The sequence below is a fragment of the Bison bison genome, unplaced genomic scaffold (genome assembly GCF_000754665.1).
Source record: "Bison bison bison isolate TAMUID 2011002044 unplaced genomic scaffold, Bison_UMD1.0 scf7180017864472, whole genome shotgun sequence".
Classification (NCBI taxonomy): domain Eukaryota; kingdom Metazoa; phylum Chordata; class Mammalia; order Artiodactyla; family Bovidae; genus Bison; species Bison bison.
The window spans coordinates 12,341,867-12,366,543 of NW_011495033.1; the positions used below are offsets into that span (position 1 = coordinate 12,341,867).

Here is a 24,677-nt window from a genome sequence, read left to right on the forward strand (position 1 = left end):
ATTACTCCTGCATCGCAGGCAGATTCTTTACCATCTGTCTCCTGGAGTTTACTCAAACTCATGTCCATAGAGTCAGTGATGCCATCCAACCATCCCATCATTGGTCACCCCCTTCTCCTGCCTTCAGTCTTTCCCAGCATCAGGGTCTTTTCCAAAGAGTCAGTTCTTCCCATCAGGTGGTCAAAGGATTGAAGTTTCAGCTTCAGCATCAGTCCTTCCAATGAATATTCAGGACTGATTTCCTTTAGGATGGACTGGTCGGATCTCCTTGCAGTCTAAGGGACTCTCAAGAGTCTTCTCCAACACCACAGTTCAAAAGCATCAATTCTTCAGCTCAGCTTTCTTTATAGTCCAACTCTCACATCCATACATGACCACAGGAAAAACCATAGCCTTGACTAGAGGGACCTTTGTTGGCAAAGTGACATCTCTGCTTTTTAATGTGCTGTCTAGGTTGGTCATAGCTTTTCTTCCAAAGAACAAGCGTCTTTTAATTTCATGGCTGCAGTCACCATCTGCAGTGATTTTGGAGCCAAAAAAATAAAGTCTATCACTGTTTCCATTGTTTCCCCATCTATTTGCCATGAAGTGATGGGACCGGATGCCATGATCTTAGTTTTCTGAATGTTGAGTTTTAAGCCAATTTTTCACTCTCCTCTTTCACTTTGATCAAGAGGCTCTTTAGCCACCAGGGAAGCCCCAGTAGACCCCCAAAAGGGTGTGCTGTAAGTGACTGCACGTGGGGCTCTGAGGAAGGGAAGCCCAGGGTGCTGGGGGCCTGTTGGAAGACCTAAGTTCACCCGGAAGAGGAGTGCTGGCAGCTCCTCAGATCAGCTGAGTCTTCAGGGTAAACAGGACTTGGCATCCCAGGTGGCGCTAGTGGTAAAGAACCCATCTATGCAGGAGGCAGAAGAGACAGGGGTTCGATCCCTGGGTCAGGAAGATTCCCTGGAAGAGTGCATGACAACCCACTCCAGTATTCTTGCCTGGAAAATCCCATGGACAGAGGAGCCTGGAGGGCTCCAGTCCATGGGTCACAAAGAGTCGGACATGACTGAAGCGACTTAGCACTAGCACTAGAGAAGAACAGTCCAGGCATCAGGAGCAGCAACTTCCAAGGTATAGAGGGTGGAGTGCCTGGAGCGGGCGGGGGGCCTGGGGTACAGAGTGTGAAGAGCGACCGGGGCCAGTGGTGCTGGAGCGATTGGGCTTTATCCCAAGCCTTGGTGAGGCAGATGTTCAGATGTGTATTGTAGACAAAGCGTAGACAAAGCGGCACTAAAAATAATTAAAAGAAGGGAAACTCTACACAGAGGCAGGAAGACCAGTGTCAAGTCATTGACGTTTCCCCATGAGACCTGATGAGAGCCTGAGCTCAGTAGCTGTGGAGCAGGGGACACATTCAGGAGGGTTTAAGAAAGGAATCTCTTGGTGGTCCAGTGGTTAGGACTTGGCGCTTTCATTGCTGGGGCCCAGGTTCAATCCCCGGTCAGGGAACTAAGATCCCACAAGCCACACAGTGCGGCCAAAAAAATGAATTAACTAACTGATTTTATAAAAGAGGTTTAAGAAGTAAAACCCAGAGAACTTCCTGGTCAGCTGACTGTGGGGATGGGATGAGGAGGGGTTTGGCTGGGGCCACCAAGAAGACTGTGTGGCATTGGTCTGGGAACTAGAGAAGGAAGCCATGTTCCAGAGCAGTAAGGTGATGGATTTGTTTTGGACGTGACTTGGAGGTGCCCAGGGGATGTGTTCGGTCTGACGCAAGTGGCTTTGGAGGCCAGGAGAGAACAGAGTCAGAAGCACCGTTTGGAAGTTGGTCATGTGTCTGTGGTAGTTGTGACTGAGAGCTGATAAGCTCGCCCAGGCACAGTGCACAGAAGAGGAAGAGAAGAGGCTTAACGATGAAACCCTGAAAAAGCACCAACATCTGAAGAGCAGAAGGAGCTGAGCAAGGCCTTGGAGAGGCTTGAGGGGTGGTCGGAGAGGAAGGAGGAAAATCAGAGGAAACAGGGAGAATGCGAGAAGCCTGCAAGGTCCCTTTCGTGCAGTCAGCTTTCCTTTATAGCATCTGAGTTGCCGCGTGGCTGTGAGTGAGCTGCCACATGGCTGTGAGTGAGCTACCACGGTCGAGGTGCGGGGCACAGTCACCTGCTTTTTCAATCTTGAGAGATTCTTAAGGCTAGATTTGAGCCCCGGCTTCTCTAGAGCATTGGTTCCCAAGCTTCCCAGGTAAGAATCAGACCGTCTCCCAGGGTCTCCTAATCTATCTGTTTTCCACTGCATTGGAACATCTTGGAGACAGACCTAAGAATGGGGTTTTTGTAACAATAAGCACCCTGGGGATTCTTCTTATTAGGGAAGTCTGAGAATGATGTTCCAGGTCAGAGGTTCTTCCATCATATAACATGGGCACTCTTCCCGCTATTTATCAACCATGCCCCCACCCTACACACAGACTCTGACCTAAAGCTCTGAAGAATCCCTGTAGTCAGGAGCCGCTATGACTGGTGGGACTCCTCAGATGTGTGGAAATGGAAGTGCTAACCCACTGATCTGAAGGAGCATTTCTGAACAACTGTCTGAGGATTCGGGAATCCAGTGGAAATCCTGCATTTAAAACAGATAATTGATCCGCACCACTTCTCTGAAAGCATTTAGACTTGAACACCCTCACTGCCCTCTGGTGTAGACAGTCTGACTGCTGGTTCCACTTTGTGCAATAATGGATCTGAATGTAATCCAGTATTTGAAAAAAAAAAAACACCATATGTTAAAAAGCTGACCATTAAAAAAGTTTGGAAGAGACACCACATGTAGACAAAGAAGACGTTTTGAAGTTACTGCCATTGCAGGAGCCGACTCTATTCACTTACAGGCTTAGGGACTAACCCTACTCACTGACTCAGCAGCGAGATCCATGAAATATGCTGAATACAGCTATTCTCAGCAATGTATAGATTGTTGGATGTATAGACGATTCTACCATTGTTGTTGTTGTTGAGTCACTAAGTCATGTCTGACTCTTTGTGACCCCATCCTGCCAGGCTCTTCTGTTCATGGGATTCCCCAGGCAAGAATACTGGAATGGGTTGCCATTTCCTTCTCCAGGGGATCTTCCCAACTCAGGGATCAAACCCACATCTCCTGCACCAGGGGAGCCCTGTCCCTACCATAGGTATTTCTTATGAAGCATAGAAGCTGTTTAGAGGGCCTATGCCCTGTGTATAAAGTTATGAATCTATAAAATTCAAACATCATCTTTAATAAGCAACCAAGATAAATAATCTTTCCTAAACGATTGGCCTTGGGATATGATCTTTCCAGCATAAATAGAGATACTGATTATACTTAGATTGATATTGCAGGCAGAATGTGGCTACTGAGTCAAGGGTTCAGGAGTGTCCCTCTAAGGAGCATAGGAACCTCTCCTTTTTGGAGTTATTTTAAAAAGAAAGATTGAAGGGTGGTGCTGCCTGGAGGTAGGAGGGTGGCTGAGAAATGCCTTTAGGAGCTCCCTTTCAGACCCATGATACATACATACTTCAGATGGAAAGATAACTAAGCCTTGTCATTTCATCCATTCATTTAATAAACATTTACTGGGCACCTGTTATGTGGCAAGATCTGTGCTGCAGGCTCCTGGCTCTCAGGTATCTCTGGGACATCAGGACAACTACAGGGTGAGCCCGTTTGATCCTGGAGGGCAGCAGCGGGGGATCTTGTGCAACATGAAAGCTATAATAAAGACGTTACGGGTGACTTTCACATTCCTGGTTTAGAAATGAGCGACCCGGCTAAACTATGTGAATGTTCCCACACCACAGGAAGCCACACAGCTCAGACATCCTCCTTATGTCTCAGAGGAGCTGGAGGGAAGTGGTGAAAGCACCAGCCTAAGGCCATCCATCTGACTTCTGAAAGCAGAATCAGTACTTTGCAAGCCGATTACGCATTATCGTCTTTAAGGTTCTGTCTCATACCTTGTCATTTGAATCTTCACATGATTTTGAAAATTATGAATAACTAGCCATAATAACTAGCATTATTATTCCTCTTTCCCAGCAGAGAAAACTCAGGTGCCTGGAGGTTGAGGGACCTGCACAAAGTCACATACGTATGTGTGTGCTAAGGCGCTTCAGTTGGGTCTGACTCTGTGTGACCCTGTGGGCTGTAGGCGCCTCTGTCCGTGGGATTCTCCAGCCGAGAATACTGAAGTGGGTTGCCGTGCCCTCCTCCAGGAGATCTTCCCGACCCAGGGACTGGACCCTTTGTCTCCTGCATCTCCTGCATCGCAGGAAGATTCTTTACCAGTGAGCCACCAGGGAGGCCCAGAGTCACATAGAGCAGACCAGAGCCAAAGCCTGCACTAGTATCCCACGCTTAACCACACGCTCTTTCTGCCAGCAGAGTTCAGTGACCGTATAACCGTATAACTGCCCAAAGGGTCTGGCCCCCTGCTCTCATCTCACCGTGTTTTTTTCTTTTAGTTTTTTATTTATTAGTAATTTTTTGGCTGTGCCTGGTCTCATTGCTGCAAGTAGGCTTTCTCTAGTTGAGTAGGGGCTACTCTCTCTTTGGGGTGGCTTCTTTATCGAGAACCACGGACTCCAGGGCGCTTAAGCATCAGTGGTCGAAGCACGTGGGCTCAGTAGTTGTGGTGCACGGGGCCTAGTTGCTCCCTGGCACGTGGGATCTTCCCCGACCAGGGGTCGAACCAGTGTCCCCTGCATCACAGTGGACTCAACTACTGGACCACCAGGGAAGCCCCTCCCTGTGGTTTTAAAAATAAGATACAAAGCACTCAACGAAGAGAAGAGATTGCAGCTAGATTCAGAGGGTTCAGGTTACTATTGGGCCTTGAAGATAGACACCGCAGGCAGGGGGAGGAGGAGGAAGGCTGGTTCCCCAGTCCATGGGGTACCCCACCATCTTGGCTCTTGAGAACTAGAGAGTCACCCCCCCATTAGGAGATTATCGAGCTCATATCCAAACCTCTTCATTAACGACTTGCCCAAGAGGATGGCGGTGAGTTTGCAAGTTCATTGTATTTCTATAAGAAAGATGGCTTGGTTTTTATTTGTTTACTTTTTTCTTAACAGTCCAAGACACATGAGAAAGCTATTCTGGTAACTTTTCTACCCTAAAGGCACTTCTAAGACTCAGATGAAGCACAGTGAGAAATTAATTTTCCCGTTCAGCTGTTAGCTCTGACTCAAGGGGAGATGACAAGGCCGTGTCTGTCGGACGTGGTGACGTGAGGTCTCCAGCCCCCTCCTAAGGGCTTCTTGGTGCCTTGACTTCCCCCTGCCACCCTCTCCTTATGATGACCCTACTGTTCCTCTAATTCACTGTGTACCCTCAGTCCAAAGATGAAAAGATAGGTTTCAACAAACACACTCATTCTGGGCCGACTCTGTAAACCTGCTCCTTGCGTGAGTGAAGCAGAAACAAAATATGTCGCTTCCTCCTCGTGGGAGGGGTTGGCGTTGCTTACACAGGGAAGGGGCAGAGGAGGCTCTGCTGGCCTTTGTGAACTCGCTTCTCAACTGGGGAAATGAATAACATCCTGATTGGCCCCAGCGGAGCAGAAGTGGAGGAAAAGGAGGGGGAATCCTGGCCCCAGTCTCCAGCCACAGCATACGAATCGCTTTACCCACAGGCGCCAAACTTGGCACACAGCGCGACCAATGAGCGGAGGGGAAATCATAACCAGATTAACACACTTTGGGGGGCATTTTCACACTTAGTAATGAAGTAGGTATTTTGCAGAGTGTGAGCAGAGCCTCCTTCGCAGGCAAGCAAGAGTTCCCAAGCCTTCTCCTAGAGGCAGGAAGGCCCAAGGGGGGTGGACAGAGACAATCCAAGCATCGATCCTACCTGCCAACACACACACGTGCACACGCACACATTCCCACTCGGCTCCTAGACTGAGCACAGCTACTATCCTCTCTGTTTGCTTTAATAGAGGGTTAACCCTGGGCCTTAGAACTTGTGTCAACACTTAACACAAGACTGGAACCAAGGGGAGAGGCCGAGGGACCGGCCGCTGAGGGTGGTCTGGGGGCAGAAGCGTAGGGCGGGGCGGGGGGCAGAAAGGCAAGGGAGACGGCCCTCGGGCATCCGCTGGATGCGAGGGGCCCGGGACAGACCTGCACAACCAAGGCTCTGTCTGCTCCTGCTCCTCCCGGGGCCCGGAACCCGTCCCCTCCCTGGGCCTCGAGGTCTTTGTCTCGAAATGAGTAGCTAGACCCAGACAGGCTCTAGGAATGGCGGGGAGACAGGGCCGGGCCAGTGAGGGAGCTCTGTCAGCCTCCCGCTTCACGGTTTGTGCATCCCCTGGGGGCCTGACTTAAACCCTGATGCTGGTTAATTCCTCTCTCGGGTGGGGCCTGAGAGCCTCCATTCCTGACAGGCTTCCTGCTGCCCCTGGTCGGGGGCCCACACTCTGAGTATGGAAGATGTAGAGGCCAGTGGTTCCCCAGTCTCCTCTGTGCCGCCCGCTCAGCTCTCTGCGCTTTCCCTCAGCTGTGAAATGGAAACTAGTAACAGTAGCCTTGCCTTCCTGCCTGGGGGTGTTGTGTGATCAGGGTGGGGAAAGGCCTGTGAAAGCACCTTGTAAAGGGCAAGGCAGTGTGAATGTAAGGGATTATCATCACCGTGCAGATTTCTCTGCCTCATTGCTCCCTGCAATGGCACCCCACTCCAGTATTCTTGCCTGGAAAATCCCATGGACGGAGGAGCCTGGTGGGCTGCCGTCTATGCGGTCGCACAGAGTCGGACACAACTGAAGCGACTTAGCAGCAGCAGCATTGCTTCCCGCTGTGTGTTCCTGCAGCTGCCCGACTTCTCCCTCTGTCCTCCTTGGTCTCCAGGCCTGGGCTGCTAGTCGTGGTCACCGGCCAGGGCTGAACAAATCCTTGGACATGTTAAGACAGGAAATGACAGTTCCCAGGCACCCCACTGATTCAGATGCAGAACAAGCCCTGAACACACCCTTCTGTGATAAATTCAAGCAATACCAGGCAGAGTTCTACCTCCTCCCCCATGGGCCGCCAGGCCAGGAAATTAGGCCAGAAGTCAAGGACAGGGGACCCCAGCACAGCCCGAGCCAAGCTTCCGGCAGAGTGGCTCACCAGTCCCCACTTCGATCCCACTTCTGTGCCGACCGCAGGCAGCCCCGGTGATATTTCTGACGTGTCCGGATCTGTTCACGGACCACCTGAATGGGTGGCTCCATAGCCACCCTGTGAGCAAGAGACCACGGTGACTGAGGCAAGTCCTCGAGCCACCCTGACCCACAGTTTGCTCCTCTGTAAAATGGGGTCACCACTGTCTGTCCTGTCTACAGTACACACTACAGAATGATCTCAGAATCAAAGTGAAATGATTGTGTGAAAATAGGCAATGATTCTGTGAAATTACATGGGGTTTCATCCTTCACGGGAGACTTCCTACTCCGTGGAGTTGACTCATGGCCCCCAGTTGAGAAACATCCCTGCTTTTGTTTCTGCGCTCAGACACCACCCCCCCACAACCCCTTCTCCACTGTGAGTTGTCCACCACCCGTCTCCACCTCGGATGGAAGGCGTCCCCAGCCACCCCAGCTCGGGTGGGTGTCCCGTGTTGTCCAAACAGTGCTTTTCTCATCTTGCTCCTCTAAGGCCCCGAGGCCAAGTCTTTGCTGAACAGCTTTGTTGCAAGGGCCTGGCAAGTAGAGATCCTGTCATGTACTATAACCGAGCCCACATCAGAATGGGAGGCCAGGCCCAGAGCTTCATCCCAAGACGCCTGCAGCAGCAAATCTGGTTCACATTTACCCTGTGGAGTGAGGGCTGGTGGATCTTGGTGGCGGAGATTGGTAGACGCTGACCACATATTCCTAATGAAAGTGCCTGTTGCCCGAGCTGGGGGTACCATTTTCAAGGCTGCAGACTTCGGTGACTACCAGAATAACAAAGCAAAAAATGGCCAGGATGTTGAACCAGTCAGCTCCAGGACCCACAGGCACATTCAGGAGCCTCCTGCAGTACAGGGTGGGGGTGGGCGGCTCCCGTCCTCTCCCCTCAGCCTCTGCCCCGGGGCGCGCATATGTGCTTCAGTCGTGTCCCACTTGTTGCAGCCCCACGGACTGTAGCCTGCCAGATCCTCTGTTCATGGAATTCTCCAGCCAGGAATGCTGGAGTGGGTTGCCATGCCCTCCCCCAGGGGATCTTCCCGACCCAGGGATCGAACCCGTGTCTCTTATGCCTCCTGCACTGGCAGCGGGTTCTTTACCTCTGCTTCCAAGAGCAGATGGTGGTAGGACCCACTGCACACACCCATCCCTCCCCGGCCTTTGAAAAGCCCTGAGGTTAGCAGGACCCAGGCTTGCAAAGCTGGGCCTCCATCCACCTCAAGCCAGCCCAGGACGCAGAGAAGTCTCGTGTGAGGAAATACAGATCCTCAGGGAGGAGCAAAAATGACCCAAAGGACAAGCCATGCTTGCCTGTGCATTTATCTGAAATCCAGTCTTGATAAATCTGATGGTTTTGAAACATCATCTTTAATTAATAAAAATAGAGGATGTCTTAGCCCCAGGTTCCGACTTCAAAGTTCTCAGTTGAGAGCCTCAAATTCGGCTTCTTTGTGGACCACTGTAATCTCTTTTAAGACAAACACAGGATTTTAGTGGGGTTGTTTCCCCCACCCCCACTACAGCTCATTTTCAAGAACCCCTTTAAAATTCTGGAATAGGAAGACAGACTCCACTGAAAATACCCTTCTTGTTCCTGCGGCCACGTTTTTAAAATCAAAATTCAGCCTGGATTTTCATGAGGAAAGTACAGACGTTGGAGGAAGAATCAGAATCCTGACTGTACCTTTGATATTGTCACCTTGGCAAAAAGTTACTTCCCACTGCCTCAGTTTCTTGATCTTTAAAATGGGAATATTAGCACCAACCTCTTAGACTTGTTGGAGCGATGTCTCATCCATGTGAAGTGGCTGATCTCAGACAAAATAGACACTCAACAAATATTTATTCTCTTCCCTTTCCTGATATCTGATCACAAAACTAATTATATGGAGTCAGGACAGTCCTAGAAAACCTAGTTTGCATGCTTTTCTTGAGAGATACAGTGACGTGAAGTTTTTCCGTTCAAGGAGTTGCTAGGTTTCTCAGGATACCGTTGGTCCTGCAGTGTATTCCGAGCCTTGCCATAAGAGTCCCATGACACTAGGCTGTGTGTGAGCTTTCTCTCCACCCTCAGAAGTGACCCAAGCATCCTGAGGGAATATTTTCATTGCTGTCGAGCTGCAAAATGATTCTTCTCTTCCCACCTGGAAGGGGATGAATCTCGACTGTGCCTCATTTAAAGCAGAGGAAGAGAGGGTCTCTGAGATCCTGTCTGGGAAATGCGAGTGTCAGCCTGACTCGGAAAGCTCTGCTGTTGGAGGCACCCCCAGGTCTGGTCCGAGTGTGAAGCCAGTGGAAATTCTCCTTCCTGAGATGACTGAACCCTTCTCCCAGACAAAAGGCAGGAGGGCCCTACTCGGTGACCTCTTGATGATGTGTGAGGTGATTGAACCTTCCTTGGCAGACACGAAAGGGTGTCTCCTAGGAAGCTGCGTCCTCTTCATCCAAAGGATTGGGGGGCAGGGCAGGGTGGGAACGAAAGTGACAGGTAGAGGAACTCGATGTAAAAACCAACTCCTTCCAGGGCGCTCCACTGGCCCTCTCTGATCTGATGTATGAAATTGGTACAGAGGTGTTGTTTGGCATTTGTCACACGCAGGTTGGTGCACATTCCTGATACGAGTTAATAAGAAACATGCCGGAGGTACACAAGGATGGGTCAACATCGCGTGCAGCCAGCCAGGCCGCTGGGAGAGAAGCCGCGTGTGGGCGGCGGGCTGCAGGCTCAGGTGCCCCCGCGGAACCAAGCACAGGGCTCGGGAGCCAGCCCAGCGGGCTTCCCGTCCCGTGCGTTTCTCAGGCTCCCCATCCGGGTCCCAGCACGAGTGCTCCTGCCAAGGGCATTGTTTTCTCAGTTTTTTCCTAGTATTTGTGGGCTTGTTTTATGCTGATCATGGAAGTTATAAGAAGCATATAGAAAAGGCATAAAGTAACAGAAGAGTCCCATATAACCCAACTGCCCAGAGGCAACCACGGTTAATAACACTTTACATGAATCATGTAAAGTGGGTTTTTTTTTTATTTCTTTACGTTGTTCGGTAGTACTTACTATACGGTTTTGTTTTACTTTTTAAAGTATAGTATTTGTTTATAGGCTGCGTTGGGTGTCTGTTGCACGTGGGCTTTCTCTCGTCGCAGCTCCGGGGCTTCTCCTGTTGCAGAGTTCAGACTCCAGAGCATGCAGGCTTCGGTAGAAGTGGCACTCGGGCTTCGTTGCCCCAAGGGATGTGAGGTCTTAGCTTCCTGACCAGGGATCGAACGCATGTCGCCTGCATTGCTAGGTGGACTGCCAGGGAAGCCCCTGTGTTACTTTTGTAAGAACAATGAATTACAGTTGATTTACAGTGTTTCAGGTGTACAGCAAGGTGATTCAGATATGTGTGTTGTATACTCTTTTTCAGAGTCTTTTCCACTGTAGGTTTTTATAAGATACTGAATAGAGTTCCCTGTGCTCTACAGTAGGTCTTGTTGTCTACGTTTTATTTCTAGTAGTGTGTATCTGTTGATCTCAAATCATTTAGCATCATCTCTTACAGAATTTCTACTATTATAAACATCATTTTTCAAGACTACCTAGTATTCTTCGGCTGCAATGAAACATAGTTTACTAACAAATCCTCTATTTTTAACGTGGCAGTGAGCATCTGTATGCATGAAGGTTGTTGGCATCTTATTTACTTGGGTTAGGTTTATGGCAGTAGCATCCCCAGGTCAGTAGTTCAGCATGTTTTTAAAAGGCTCTTTATACATATTGCCACATTGCCCTTTAGATGGTTTCTATCTATCGTGTTCCCATTTTGTTGTTGTTGTTTAGTCAGTAAGTCATATCTGACTCTTTGCGACCCTATGGGCTGTAGCCAGCCAGGCTCCTCTGCCCGTGGGCTTTCCCAAGCAAGAATACTGGAGCGGGTTGCCATTTCCTTTTCCACATGATCGTCCCGACCCAGGGATCGAACCGTGTCTCCTGCATTGGCAGGCAGATTCTTTACCACTGAGCCACCAGGGAAGCCCAGTATTCCCACTAGCAACAGTCTGTCTCAGTTCATCCTTATCCATGTTGACTACAATCCTGTTTATCCATTAAAGAATTTAGGATGATGAAGCATCCTATCCCGACCCTCAGATGAGATCAGAGGATGTGAAGGACCTGACCTTGAAGCTAAGAGGCCACCTGTCCTGCTCTCCTGTGCCCCCTGCAGGCATCCTCAGAGAAGCGGGGACACACAGCCGTGTAGATGCTGTGACTCCCCATCAAAGGCTCTGGCTACGTAATGACATGGATGCACTTCAGTTTCATGATGGAGTTGACCAGACTAGGAGCTGATATGGCTGTTTTCCCCTCCCCACCCAGTATCTTCCTCAAGCTGCTTGTCTTCTGGCTTATAAGGGCCCCCACTCACTTTCTAAGCATTTCACAGATCCCACCATCCTTCCAAAGAGCTGCTCACATAGCTTCCAGGTCGTCCGCTGTGTTGGAGTGGCCCGGTGGCCCTGTGCAGTTACGCAAAGCACTCTTTCATGTACTGTCCACATTTATTTATTTCTGGCCGCACTGGGTCTTCATTGCTCAGGCTTTCTCTCCTGGTGGTATACAGGTTTCTCATCCAGTGGCTTCTGTTACAGCTCTCAGGCTCTAGAGCACAGGCTCAATAGTGATATTGCTCAGAAGCTTAGTTGCTTCTTGGCATGTGGGATCAACCAGGACCAAGGATCGAACCCATGTCCCCTACTTTGGCAGGCGGATTCTAACCTCTGGACCACCAGGGAAGGCCTTTCGTGTCCTACCTGGTCAGATGCTCATGACAGCCCTGGAAGGCAGATATTCATTTCCCTGTTTTATAGGTGTATTATTATCCTAAGTCTGCCATAACAAATTACTACAAATTTGGTGAGTTAAAACAACAGAAATTTATTCTTTCATATTTCTGGGACCAGAAGTTCAAAATCAAGGTGTTGGCAGCATTGCACTCCCACCGAAGTTTCCGTGGGAGAATCCTTCGTTGCTTCTTCCAGGCAAGACTGCTTTACAGGGGTGGTTGTTTGATTAATGGAACTGGTTCACAGAAAATGAGGGCTTCCCTGGTAGCTGAGCTGGTAAAGAATCCACCTGCAGTGCAGGAGACCCCAGTTCAATTCCTGGGTTAGGAAGATCTGCTAGAAAAGGGATAGGCTACCCACTTCAGTATTCTGGCCTGGAGAATTCCATGGACTGTATAGTCCATGGGGTCGCAGAGTTGGACACAACTGAGTGACTTTCACTTTTTCACAGAAAATGAAATTTGGTGCCCTTGGATACCCTAGGCACCTCAAACATCATTTCACCATTACTCTGTTAATGCATTACTATGAATTACATTGAAGATATTAGCAGACCCCTTAAATGAGGGTCACTCGTTTATTCTCCATGTGGTAAGTGGGGAAGCTAAGGCCTAGAGTAAGTAGAAAAGCCAATGGGAGAATTCCAGTTACAGCCTGGATGTCTGGATTTGTCATCTATATTTTAAAGTATGAGTTGTGATCAAACATTGCAGTTGGGCAAGTAGTTGTCAGAATGACTATTTTTTTTTCCTATTCACTAATGTATTTATCTGTTTATTTTAAAGCTTTTTATTTTGTATTGGAGTATAGCAGATTAACAATGTTGTGATAGTTTCAGGTGGACAGCAGAGGGACTCAGCCATACATATACATGTGTCTGTTCTCCCCCAAACTCCCCTCCCCTGCAGACTGCCACACAGCATTGAACAGAGTTCCCTGTGCTATATTGTAGGACCTCGTTGGCCATCCATTTCAAATATAGCATTGAGTACATGTCCATCCCGAGCTTCCTAATCATCCCTTCCCACCTCCCTTACCCACTGGCAACCACAAGTTCCTTCTCCAAGTCTGTGTGTCTGTTTCTGTTTTGTAAATAAGTTCATTTGTATCGTTGCTTTTAACCCCTCTATTTTACATTACAAAGAAATTCTTGGTATCTCAGTTACTGTTGAACTCCTCTTCCCTGGGTCAGGTGCCTTTGACATGTTAGCCCCTCACAGCTGTCCGTTCACGGACCTCTGATGAGCAGTGTATAGTCCCTTCCTGCTCGTGGCCCCGAGGGCCCGTGAGGACACGTCTGGACGCACCCCCGGCTTTCAGCATCAGCCTAGGTGTTTCTGTGCTTTGTTGGTACCTTTCCCTTCTCTTCCTAAGTTCACTTCTAAACTGGAGAAGTAGAGCCTTTAGAAATGACTTAACTCCCAAGTCTGAGCCTCACAGCCAAATGGATGACTGTGGAACACAGGTAGTACCCGGCCACAAGTTTGGTGAACATTCGATAATCTGAGTCCACAAGATTGCTCTGTACTCCGTCGGTGGATGTGGGTTACAGCTAGCTTGGAAGTGACCTGGAGGATTGAGAAGGACAGGTGGGGTCCTCCTCTGCCCTCAGCCTCCCTTCCCCATGTCTGTTAGCCACGGCATAGCGCATGCTGACATAGTGAAACGTGCCTGCGGCCACACCTAATAGCCAGGAAGCTAATATCCGCACCCCATGCTTATGTGAGAGCACCTGTCGTGTAGAGAAAGCACCAGTCTGGAGCTCAGTTTGGAGAGCAGGCTGGGAGACTCTCCAGTAGCTGGTCTCATCATGCCTGGGATCATCTCTGAGTTATCATGGGTGTCATGATCATCACACGCTCTCATCCCGAGGGCTTGTGCCTTGAAGAGCATTGTTTAATGACAAGTTTACTCTTGGTACCAGGCCTCCCCGGTGGCTGGAAATCAGATCAGCAGGGTCTCATGAAAGTCCAAAGCGGAGGCTGAGCCACGGTCTCCTAAATAGCGAGGGTGTGATTAGACAGTATCAGCTCCGAGGACATCCCAGCTCCCCCATGCTGCCTCACCCACTGGTCTTCCCTGCCCCTCGACAGTGGTGCACAAAAGAGCACATGTGCCCCCAGCCTCCCCAGGACCTTGCTGGCTCACCAGCTGTCATTGGCAGGCCTTTAATGGACGTGTGAAACCCCAGAACCTGACCTGTTTCTCCTCTGGGGAGACAGTGTAACACAGGATGCCCAGTCGGGATGAAGGATTCAGGTGGCTCACCTGTACGAGCCTGACTCTCTGTTACCATCCAAGGCAGATTGTTTTGGTTCCTCCAGTTCCCAGAATCTGGGCTCTAAAATAAGTGCACAGAAGACGGTAGGAACTGATATTGCAGCATTTTCTGCTCACTTACTTAGCTTTTTCCTTCCTCTAATTTTAGCTTCTTTTTCTGCCTACCTCCATCTCTCCCCTCACCATGCTGGCCCGAGAGGTATAACCTCTGGGACAATACGCCCAAAGGGTATATTGACTCCAGAGTGACTGTCAAATTTCTCAGATGGTTGTAATCAGTCAATAAACATGTTCTGAGCAAGCGCAATACACAAAGCCCAGTGTTTATTACAGACTTGTGGCTTCTGGAGGAATCCATGCCCTCAAGCAGCTTCTAAACTAGGTTGAAGGGCAGATCGTGTGAATCGTGTCAGGTAGCGTGGGAAAGACGCCATGAAACCGAGCTCATTAACCTGGGAATCTGAGGATGGGCTACAGGGGCATCCGTCAGTACCCCAGAATGGCCTGTATCATTTCCTGTTTGCCAACACACACACTTGGGGGGGTGGTAAGTTTATCTCTTTCACCAGCTTCACCCCAACAGGTAAAGAACTTTGTAGACAATCAAACTTTGTGGAAGAGTGCTCCTGATTTCGATTATCATTATAACAAGATTTTGTTGCGCCAATGGGACTTAAACTGAATCTTAGAAATATTCCAGGAAGAGTAGGGTGGGAGGTGGGCCTGATGGAAGGGGCTCCCAGGAAGTATCAGGGAAAACTGTCACTCTCAGGACCAGTGACCTTCAGTTGTCTCACCACTCTCAGTCTCAGTAAAATGCACATCTGTGAAATGGTGATCACAGCTGCTTCCCCGAGCTTTGTGGGCCTTTTTTTTTTTTTTTGGCTCGCTTTGTATCCCCACCCCTCAGCACAGTGCTTGACTCATATCACAGTGGACACTAATCCATATTTAATGAATGTGTGAGTTCACCAAAATAATCAACGTGAGAGGGCTTGGTAAACAGCAGAGGGTTGCTTCAGCTAAAGATCTGAGTTGCTAAGTATGTGCATTTTGTGCTTTGCAAGCAGCCTGTGCTAAGTGTCTTCTCCCCCCTTGAAACTGACCCTTCCCCCCTGTAATGGGGCTCGAAGGGCCAGCCCATCTGATGGAGTGTCTGTGGGCTGGCCAGATGAATGATGGCAGCGTTGACCACGCTGACAAGATATGCAGTTGCTTAAGAGCCCAGAGGTGACCTCACTCTCCCCAGGGCTTGGCCTCTCACCCCAGCGCCTGCTGACGCACGCACACACCTGCAGCCCTTCTCTCGCTCCAGGATGAGGAGACCTCGTGAACTCCTTTGCTGCCCTCATCTGCACTGAAAGGGTGGAAGGATGGGCAGGAAGGGGCATTGCTGAGCCTCTCTGGGACTCCTCCTCACCCACTAAGTACATCCTCTCCGTGGCCTCTCAGGACAGTAGAAATGATTGGGTGCTCCTTTGCTGAACACTTGCATGGGTAGGGGATCCCTGGTAGCTCAGCTGGTAAAGAATCTGCCTGCAATGTGGGAGACCTGGGTTGGGAAGATCCTCTGGAGAAGGAAATGGCTTCCCACTCCAGTATTCTTGCCTGAAAAATTCCATGGACAGAGGCGCCTGGAGGGCTACAGTCCATGGGGTCACAAAGAGTCAGACACGGCTGAGTGACTGATACTTCACTTCCCTTTTGTATCCCCAGCCTCCCACCCGCTGCTTCCTCACAGCGCCCCTGCTGAGAGAGAGCAGACTGGATCTCCTGTCAATTTTTCTTTTCTCCTGTGTGCCATTCAACAGACAGGATGGCTCCTCAGCATAATCGTGATTTGTTTGTTGTTCAGTCGCTCAGTCGTGTCTGATTCTTTGTGACCCACCCCATGGACTGCAGCATGTCAGGCCTCCCTGACCTTCACCATCTCCCAGAGTTTGCTCAAACTCATCTCCATTGAATCGATGATGCTATCCAACCATCTCATCCTCTGTCGTCCCCTTCTCCTCCTGCCCTCAATCTGTCCCAGCATCAGGGTCTTTTCCAGTGAGTTGGCTCTTCCTATCAAGTGGCCAAAGTATTGGAGCTTCAGCTTCAGCATCAGTCCTCCCAATGAATATTCAGGGTCAATTTCCTTTAGGATTGACTGGTTTGATCTCCTTGAAGTCTAAGGGACTCAAGAGTCTTCTCCAGCACCACAGTTTGAAGGAGTCAATTCAAGGCGCTCAGCCTTCTTTATCGTCCAACACTCACATCTGTACATGACTACTGGGAAAACCATAGCTTTGACTAGACGGACCTTTGTCAGCAAAGTGATGTCTCTACTTTTTAATACACTGTCTAGGTTTGTTATAGCTTTAATCATGATACTCTGAGAAACTTGGGCAGGTTGGGAATGGGAAGCATGTTTAAAAGGCCATGGATGAAGGTGACAGGAGTTCCCAGAACAAGTTAAGAAAGACAGGGGTGATTTCTCCCTAGAACAGTTCTCCAGGGCAGATGCAGCTGATAGAATGAGCTAGCTAAGGACCAGCAGCCTGTGTTCCAGATCTGTCACTCGGAGACCCTGAGCCTCCCTGAATCTCTCTGAGCTTTCAGCTCCTCTTCCATATGCCGGAGTGGTGCCTGTTGTGCCTCTCAGAATCGTCGTGATAGTCACCATCTATGATGATGCTTCCCATGGTGCAGACTTGTTATTCACATATACACGCGCATACCCCTTATGTGCAGAGAGCTCACCATATGCCATTTATCTAACACACACCCTGCAACACCCCTGTGAGACTGTATTGGTTTTCCACTTTTATGGATGAGGAGTCAGAGGCCCAGAAAGATAATTGGCTTGCCCAGAGCCAGTACACACACAGCTCCTCTGTGTTGGAGCCTGTATCTCTGCTTCCATTCTCCACTATAACACTAACTCCTGATCTTTTTCTCCTGTATCCTGTCACTTTGTCCCTTAAAATATTACAGACTCCTCTGGCCTTGACCCTCTGTCACGGCTGTTTTGTTGTCTTCCTGATTTGGCTTCTGATATTCCTCCCGGTCCTGCTCTCAGCTTACCTGCCCTGACTTCCGAACACAGTCCATACAAACCTTAACTGAGCACCTTTCTCAAGGCAGGCACTGTGCTCTTGCAAAGTGAGAAAAGGAGCGATGATTCTCTTTCCTTTCCCTGGCTCTGGGACATCTCTCTCCATTAAAAAAAGAAGAAGAAGCTGCTGCCTCAGCCCTGAGTGCACAGGGCAGAGGAGTGTGCACGTGTATTATTGTTAATCTCCTCTTCTGTAAATTACTAGGCATAGACGTCCCAGGCAGACCCTTCAGGGAAACAGTGGTGGTGTAGCTCTTGATCTTGTCAACTAAGAGTGGGGCAGTGCTGGAGGAGAGCTGGCAGGAACCGCACTTAATCTCTCCCCTCCTTCGACACAGGGCAAAGTGTTACTAGCTCCACTTCAGAAATGGAAAAGGGACATGCACGGACCTGCCTCTCCCCACTTAGTGAGTGGACAGTAGAATCGCCAGTCCGCTGGGTGTCATCAGTCCTTGCGTGTCCTTGGGGACTGGGCACCTTTGAGTCATGGTTGATGCTGATACTGAATGTGGGCTCCAGGGCAGGATGAGCACAGCCCAGGCCTCTTGGGGGGCTGACACTCTGAGCACTCCAGGCCCATCACCTGACCCTGCCCGATGGAGAGAGGATGTGGTGCGGGGCAGGTCCCTGTTCCCAGGTGCCACCCAGCAAGCTGATCCTCAGCAACCCCCGCCCCAGGTGGGCCTCTTCCTGGGGAGATACATTTATAGACGCTGCCCATTCCTCCGGCACCAGGAATCCACCCTCCAACTAGGCAAGAGATAAATCAAAGCCAAACTTGGCTGATGACATTCAGGAGCCAAAAGTGACCCCAGCCACACATAGAAATCCCAGCGGACTGGCCAAGGGCCTTTGTCTGGTCAGGAGAGCCCAGGATTATCTGGCCCTCTTTGCTGATGTATGGAGTCACCGGCTGTCGGAGTGTTTACGAATGGTTATCACCTCGATGCTTGGGCCGTTATCAGAGGCAGGGCCGCCTGCCGGGGCTGGGGCTCGCACCCTCTCTATTACCACCTGTCATTGGCAGAGAGTGTGTGCTGACGCTGCCCAGTCCAGACTGCCGAGGGAAGATAGTTTCTGACGGCTGATCAAAGAGGAGAAGCAAGGCCCGATAAAAAGAGTGTGTGTTGGTGTACTTTTAACTTGGGGAAACATTGGCATTTGCATTTTTTCCCCATCTTCCTGGTGCTGGCAGGAACCAAGCCCAATAAATGTGGTGGATTCATTACCTAATCACTGGGGAAAGGGTATGTGCTTAAAGTAACAGAGCATGATTGTAATCTCCTTCCAAGAGAGAGCGGCTGAAATAAGCTTCACAGAAGACTTGCTGTATAATAAAGTCGAATCATTTAAAGGTAGCCTTTGAAGTGATCTTGCATGTAAAGTCTAAGCTTGGCGTTCAGCAGAGCGCTGTGTACTCTTTGGAACTGGGGTGCAGCTTCCGATGGAGGAAAGGTCTTTGTAGAAGATGCTGTCACCCAGCCCTCCTGCTGCCGCCCCCCCAGATGGTGCCCCAGTGATGCGCATGTCCTGGGGAAGTCTGTGCAGTGGAGGAGAATGAGGTGTAGACCGAACTGTCAGGGTATCCAAGTCCTTGAACCAAACCGGCCCACAAACCTGCTGTTGGATCTTGGGACATAACTTTTCTGAGCTTCAGATGTGAGACGAGGACGTTTGGTACAGATTAGAGGCTATAGTGGCTTTGAAAGCATTGTTTTTTTTTTTTAAATGTGAACTCGGTAAGCCCTTTTAAAAATGAAACTTTAGGGGAAGCCCTGTTGCATTAACAGAGTCAAGTAGGGTAGTTTTGCTTGAACCTGGGCAAGAATTCCGCTGCCCTTGACCTCCAGCCTGAAGTAGTCCCTGAAGACTTCAGGGGAACCCTATAGATCCTCTGAAAACAGTTCAAGGAATTCCCTAGCAGTTCAGTGGTTAGGACTCTTTTTTATGTTTTCACTGCTGAGGGCCCAGGTTCGATCCCCAGTCAGGGAATAAAGATCTTACAGGCCACTCAATAGGAAAAACGAAAACAGTTCAAAAACTACTAACCCCACATCGTGGAAATCTCCATGCCCTGAGCTGGTGGCATGAGCCGTCTCGTTCTGCCCCGTGCATCCATGTTTCATGGTGTTCCTTCCTCCGGCCTCGGGAAGGGCTGAAACAGGCCCCGGGCGGGGGCGGGGAGGTGGCGGTGGGCCAGCGGCGAGCACAGCCTGCCCTCTCTGCAAGGTGACTCAGGTCGGATGTCCCCGTGTGTGCTGCAGGTACCTTCGACCGGAGCGTGACCCTGCTGGAGGTGTGCGGGAGCTGGCCAGAGGGCTTTGGGCTGCGGCACATGGCCTCCATGGAGCACACCGAGGAGGGCCTGCGGGAGCGGCTGGCCGACGCCATGGCTGAGTCCCCGAGCCGGGACGTGGTGGGACCCGGAACAGGTAAAGGTGGGCTCGCACTCCTAGCCTGACTTGGTCGTGAGCGGCGCCTGTGAGTGTGGGGCTTCTCTGCTGGGAGAGGGTGCGTGTGTTTGTCTTAACCCACCGTGTTTCCCTAGTTAACACTCTGGTTGCCATCCATTCTGGAAGCTCTGGTATTGGGAAACCCAGTGCAGAGGGGAGTTCCTATGGAACCGACCCCTGCTGCATGGGCTGCTGCCTACAGACTTGCTGTGGTTCTGCCACTGTGCTGTACAGGCGGTGCCCTGAAGGACAGCCTTCTCCAGGGAAAGGGACCGCCTTGCCCACTAAGGTTTCAGCAGCCCTTGGGCGACGAACGCTAAGGCAGCGCGCCTGCCTCTGCCCTGCTGCAGGCTTTAGAGATTGGCGAGTGTCGGTGGGTCCTGCAAGCCCCGAGGGGCAAGGATGAAGCAGACAGGCTTGGTGTGACCACACCCCACCCCGGCCAGACAGCTCTTTCTTATGCTGCCTTTGGCCTTGGTACTGTTGTCTGCCACTGAGTCCAGCGGTTGGGGACTAGGGCAGTTTCTTGCATCCTTAGATGATTGGGTGAGCCCTGCCCCAGGCAAGCAGCTGTAAGCACACACACACACACACACACACACACATATGCACTTAGGAAAGCCATAACCCTTCCATCTCTACAGAATTACAATCCAGCCTGCCTCTCCTTTTTTCAAAAGCTCCTCCTAGACATCTGTGTTGTGAGTGAGGGCTCTAGCTCAGTGTTTATGTCCGAGGAAGACCACCCGACAGGTGTCTTCTCGGTGTTCTGAGGTCACCAGGGGATGGAGCACAGATCCTCAGATCCTGGCTGCAGGTCTTCCTGCTCTTGCCTGCCTGACTCCTCTCAAGCCTGTTGTCCTTCACCGTGAACCGCTCGTCCCCACTCCATGCGCCTCCTTGGAGAGAGGAGCCCAGGGAGGAGAAACGGACACGCCTGGACAGGAAGCAGGACCAGCAAGACAGAGTCAAAGCATTTTTGGCAGAACTCAGAATGCCTAACACTATGACGCAGTCCCGATTCCCTGTGGAACCTCTAGGCCTTTTAGATATTTGGGTTTAGCGGTTAAGTTTTCCCTCTCTTCTTTCCCATCCCATTCAGTTCCTCTGTTTCTGTCCTAAGAGGATAGAGACATATTGTCCTCAACTCTATCTCCACAGCATTAGCTTCATGCCTGCCCATAGCGCTCATGTGATAATTGGCAAACGAACAGAATAGCAAGAGAGGGAGTTGGCTAGAGATGGAGAGGTGCCTTATCCAGCCACGGGAGACCGCCGTCTCTGAGGACCAGCCCCGCCTCCCCCTGCTCCATGCCTCCTTCTTCCCTGGAAAGGAAGATGCAGGCCTTGGAAGCTGCAACCAACCGTGTTCTAGCCTTGAATCCCACACACACAGGCACACCACCTCTCAGCCCTCCTTGTAAAACCCTCCAACTTGTGAATGGCAGGTCATCACACCATTGTTCTCCCACCTGGACCTGGAGATGAAGAGCAGAGCCATTATCAGGGGACTTGAACCCGTGTGGCTTCCCTGGTGGCTCAGATGGTAAAGGATATGCCCGCAGTGCAGGAGACCTGGGTTTGATCCCTGGGTTGGGAAGATCCCCTGGAAGAGGGAATCACTACCCATTCCAATATTCTTGCCTGGAGAATCCCATGGGCAGAGGAGCCTGGCGGGCTACTGTCCATGGAATCGCAGAGTCAGACACGACTGGGGGACTAACACTTACTAACCCCATTTTGCTCAGAAGCTGGCCTACAGGAAGAAAAGCTTTTCCCTTCATGAGCCTCACTTGCAGCCCAGCTTTCCCCTGTACCCCTGGGGCCCCGTCCAGCACCGCTCACACCAGCAGGGCCAGTGTGACACATGCCCAGGAGCCGCTCTTCCAGGGCCAGAGCGGCTCAGGGTCGGCCCTCCTCCCAGCCGCCTTCCTCCGAAGCCCGGGAGAGCCCAGCCGTATCATCCAGCAGACGGGAAGGCGCGCTTAGGCCGGGCTGGGGAACTTCAGCCTGGCACGGACCATTAGTAACCTGAGAGAAGCTGGCAGCAGTTCATCTGCCGGACAGCTGAGGGATTCAGGAGTCTTTGTGGCCTTAAGCGGGTTCATGAAATTAAAAAAAGAGAGAGAGGGAGAGAGGAAATTAAAACTGCCTGACCCACAGGTCAGAAAATAGGAGACGCCCTTTGAGAGCTGAGGGATTTCATTTTCCTCCCCAAACTGTCACCAAATGGGATTCATTTGGTTTACTTTGACGTGTGTGTGTGTGTGTGTGTATTTTATATATATATATATAAAACTCTGCCTTGGTTTTTTATTTTTTAAGATTTTTTTATTTTTGATGACCATTTTTTATGTCCTTATTGAATTTGTTATAACACTGCTTCTCTTCTGTATTTTGGTATTTGGCCTTGAGATATGTGGGATCCCAGCTCCCTGACCAGGGATTGAACCCCTCACCCTCTGCGTTAGAACGTGAAGTCTTAACCACTGGACCGCTGGGGAAGTCCCATCTCTGCCTTGATTTTAAAGGTCACTATGTAAAGCAGATATCGTGGAAGTTAACCTGTTCCCCTCTGCCTTTGTTGAGATTCAGTCTTCACATTTCGCAACTCCAGATAAAGTATCAGCCTAGCAGTGCAGCCGTGGGTCCTAGAAAGGGCAGGCTGACACACTCACAGCAGAGTCGGCCTGCTGCCCAGGGATAGCCAGGGAAGTACAGTGTGATGTGGGTGAGAATTTCCTGCAAGTCACCCTTTGCTCAAGGAGCCTCCTGGTCCCTGTCTCTTTCCACAACCTGCTTCTCTGGGTGGAGGATAGGGTGACCCAGGCGTCTACCTCTGTTGGTTACTCTGAGGCGGCAGAGACGATCGGTTCCTGTAATGCCTCCAGCAGGTTCTTTGTTGAGTGTACATCCGGGACAGGTGGCCTCTTTATCAAGGTGTGAATGGCACATGCTTTCATGACCCCTGACGCCGAAGTCCCCTGTATCCATGTTTCACTGTTATACAGATTCAGCCAGTGATGTGCTAGTAAGTGTTTAACAGCCAGCTCTGCAAAGGGAAGCAGGAAAGTCCTGATTCATAGCATTTGGGCATTTCCATAGCATAGAAGCTCCCATTACAGCCAGTTTCAGGCTGTCAACACGATGTCAGTCATCGAGCAGAATTCCTGAAAGTGTAACAGTCAGCCAGCTCCAGCATTCCACTGGTAAGCTGCACCGTAGTGCAAACCAGCTCTCCCCCAAAGTAAAGCAAAGCCTGTCAAAACCTTACTCTTCCAAGAGTGGTATGTGAACCAGCAGCAACATCTCTATCCGGAAGCTGATTAGAAATGCAGACTCTCAGGCCCCACCGAACCCTGCTGACTCAGCACCTGCAGTTGGACAAGATCTCTGTGCATGGGGCTTCCCTGGTAGCTCAGACAGCGAAGTCTGCCTGGAATGCGGGAGACCCGGGTTTGTTCCCTGGTTGGGAAAGATGCCCTGGAGAAGGAAATGGCAACCCACTCCGGTATTCTTGGCTGGAGAATCCCATGGGCAGAGGAGCCTGGCGGGCTACAGTCCATGAAGTCACAAAGAGCCAGACACGACTGAGCGACTAACACTTTCACTTTCACCATGCATATAAAAGTCAGAGAAGATCCATTTTAAAACATGGTTAACTCTGAGGCAGGTGTTGGCTCTGTCCTCCAGGTTGGCTGCTGACCAAGTAGTCTATGAATAATTAGATCACATGTGGGATTTGCAAGTCCAGCTCAAAAATAACTGACTAAATTGCTTTCTCTCTAATATCATCACATCTCCCCATTCAGCAAAGCAAAATTTAGGTCAGGCCAACTCTGCCTGTACACTTAGGTGGCTGAAGAAAAGTCGTGAATTATTCAGATGGGTCGGTGCCCCTCTGCCAGTGTGCGGTCTCTACTCCCCAGTGAGCCCAGGCAGTCTTTCTGCATTTTTTCCCGATTCTCAGTTTGCACTCGTCTTTCACAGGAGACACCAGTGCCTAGAATGGTGTCTGGCATGTGGCAGATGTGCAGGAACTGCTGGGTGGATGGGATCCTGCACTTAACCTGGATGTTAGCAGCTTCGCTGTAGCCCCTGCTTTACTGCTGTGGCTTCCAGCCTGTTTTCTTTCCCTTAGAGAGTCTCCATGTCTCTGGTCCTCTGAGAGTTTGTATTTTATTATTTTCCCCATGTTACTGCTGTTTATTGAGTATGAATTAGTCTGCTCTTTATTCAGTATGGTACCTGGGCTCCATCCATCCACCATCTTGAAATCGGTCTCTTTCCTTCTTGATGGACACTATTTCAGATTGCCTGTTCCCCTCAAATCTCTTACCCACCAGCTTGTCTCTCCCACTCAGAAGAGAGTGGTCAGCATTTGAGAAATCCCTTGGCCTCCTGCACCCAGACCCTGAAAACCCCCTTTCCTCCTGTCCAGAGGAGGAGCAGCCCCTGCCCACAGCCTGCGCAGCCACAACGCCCATCCACCCCAGAGTCCCGCCTGAGTACCCATGTTGCCCCAGAGGTGGCCTGGGGAGCCAGGCCCAGTGATGTTGGAGTGAGCTCCCTGTGGTTCCTGCCTCCCCGCATGCCCCTGGTTTCTTCTGCCTCCAGCTAATTCTCCATCCTTTCCCTGAGTTTTGTTCCTCTGTCAGCCTTAAATCCATATCTCAAGGCACTATCTCAATCCTTTCTCCCCTCCCTCCATCCATCCAGGGCCATCTCCTCCGCTTCCGTGGCCTCAGTTACTATCCATAAACCGATGATTTCCAAAGCGCCTCCAGGTTGGCTTTCTCTCCTGATCTCCAAGCCCATCATCCAGTCCCCTACCCATGTTTCCATATATCCA

The 24,677-nt window shown here is 50.4% G+C and overlaps 1 protein-coding gene across 5 annotated transcripts in view; it reads left to right on the forward strand.

The window, feature by feature from the left end:
- Positions 1–24,677, forward strand: part of BCAS3 (breast carcinoma amplified sequence 3) — a 591,772-nt gene that overhangs the window by 548,189 nt on the left and 18,906 nt on the right. For 4 of the 5 annotated variants that reach the window (XM_010861585.1, XM_010861586.1, XM_010861583.1 and 1 more), the window contains one exon: positions 19,637–19,804. In XM_010861585.1, coding sequence (XP_010859887.1) covers positions 19,637–19,804 — 168 coding nt within the window. Of the gene's footprint in view, positions 1–19,636; positions 19,811–24,677 lie in introns of all 5 variants that reach the window. The other variant, XM_010861584.1, reaches the window with a different exon arrangement.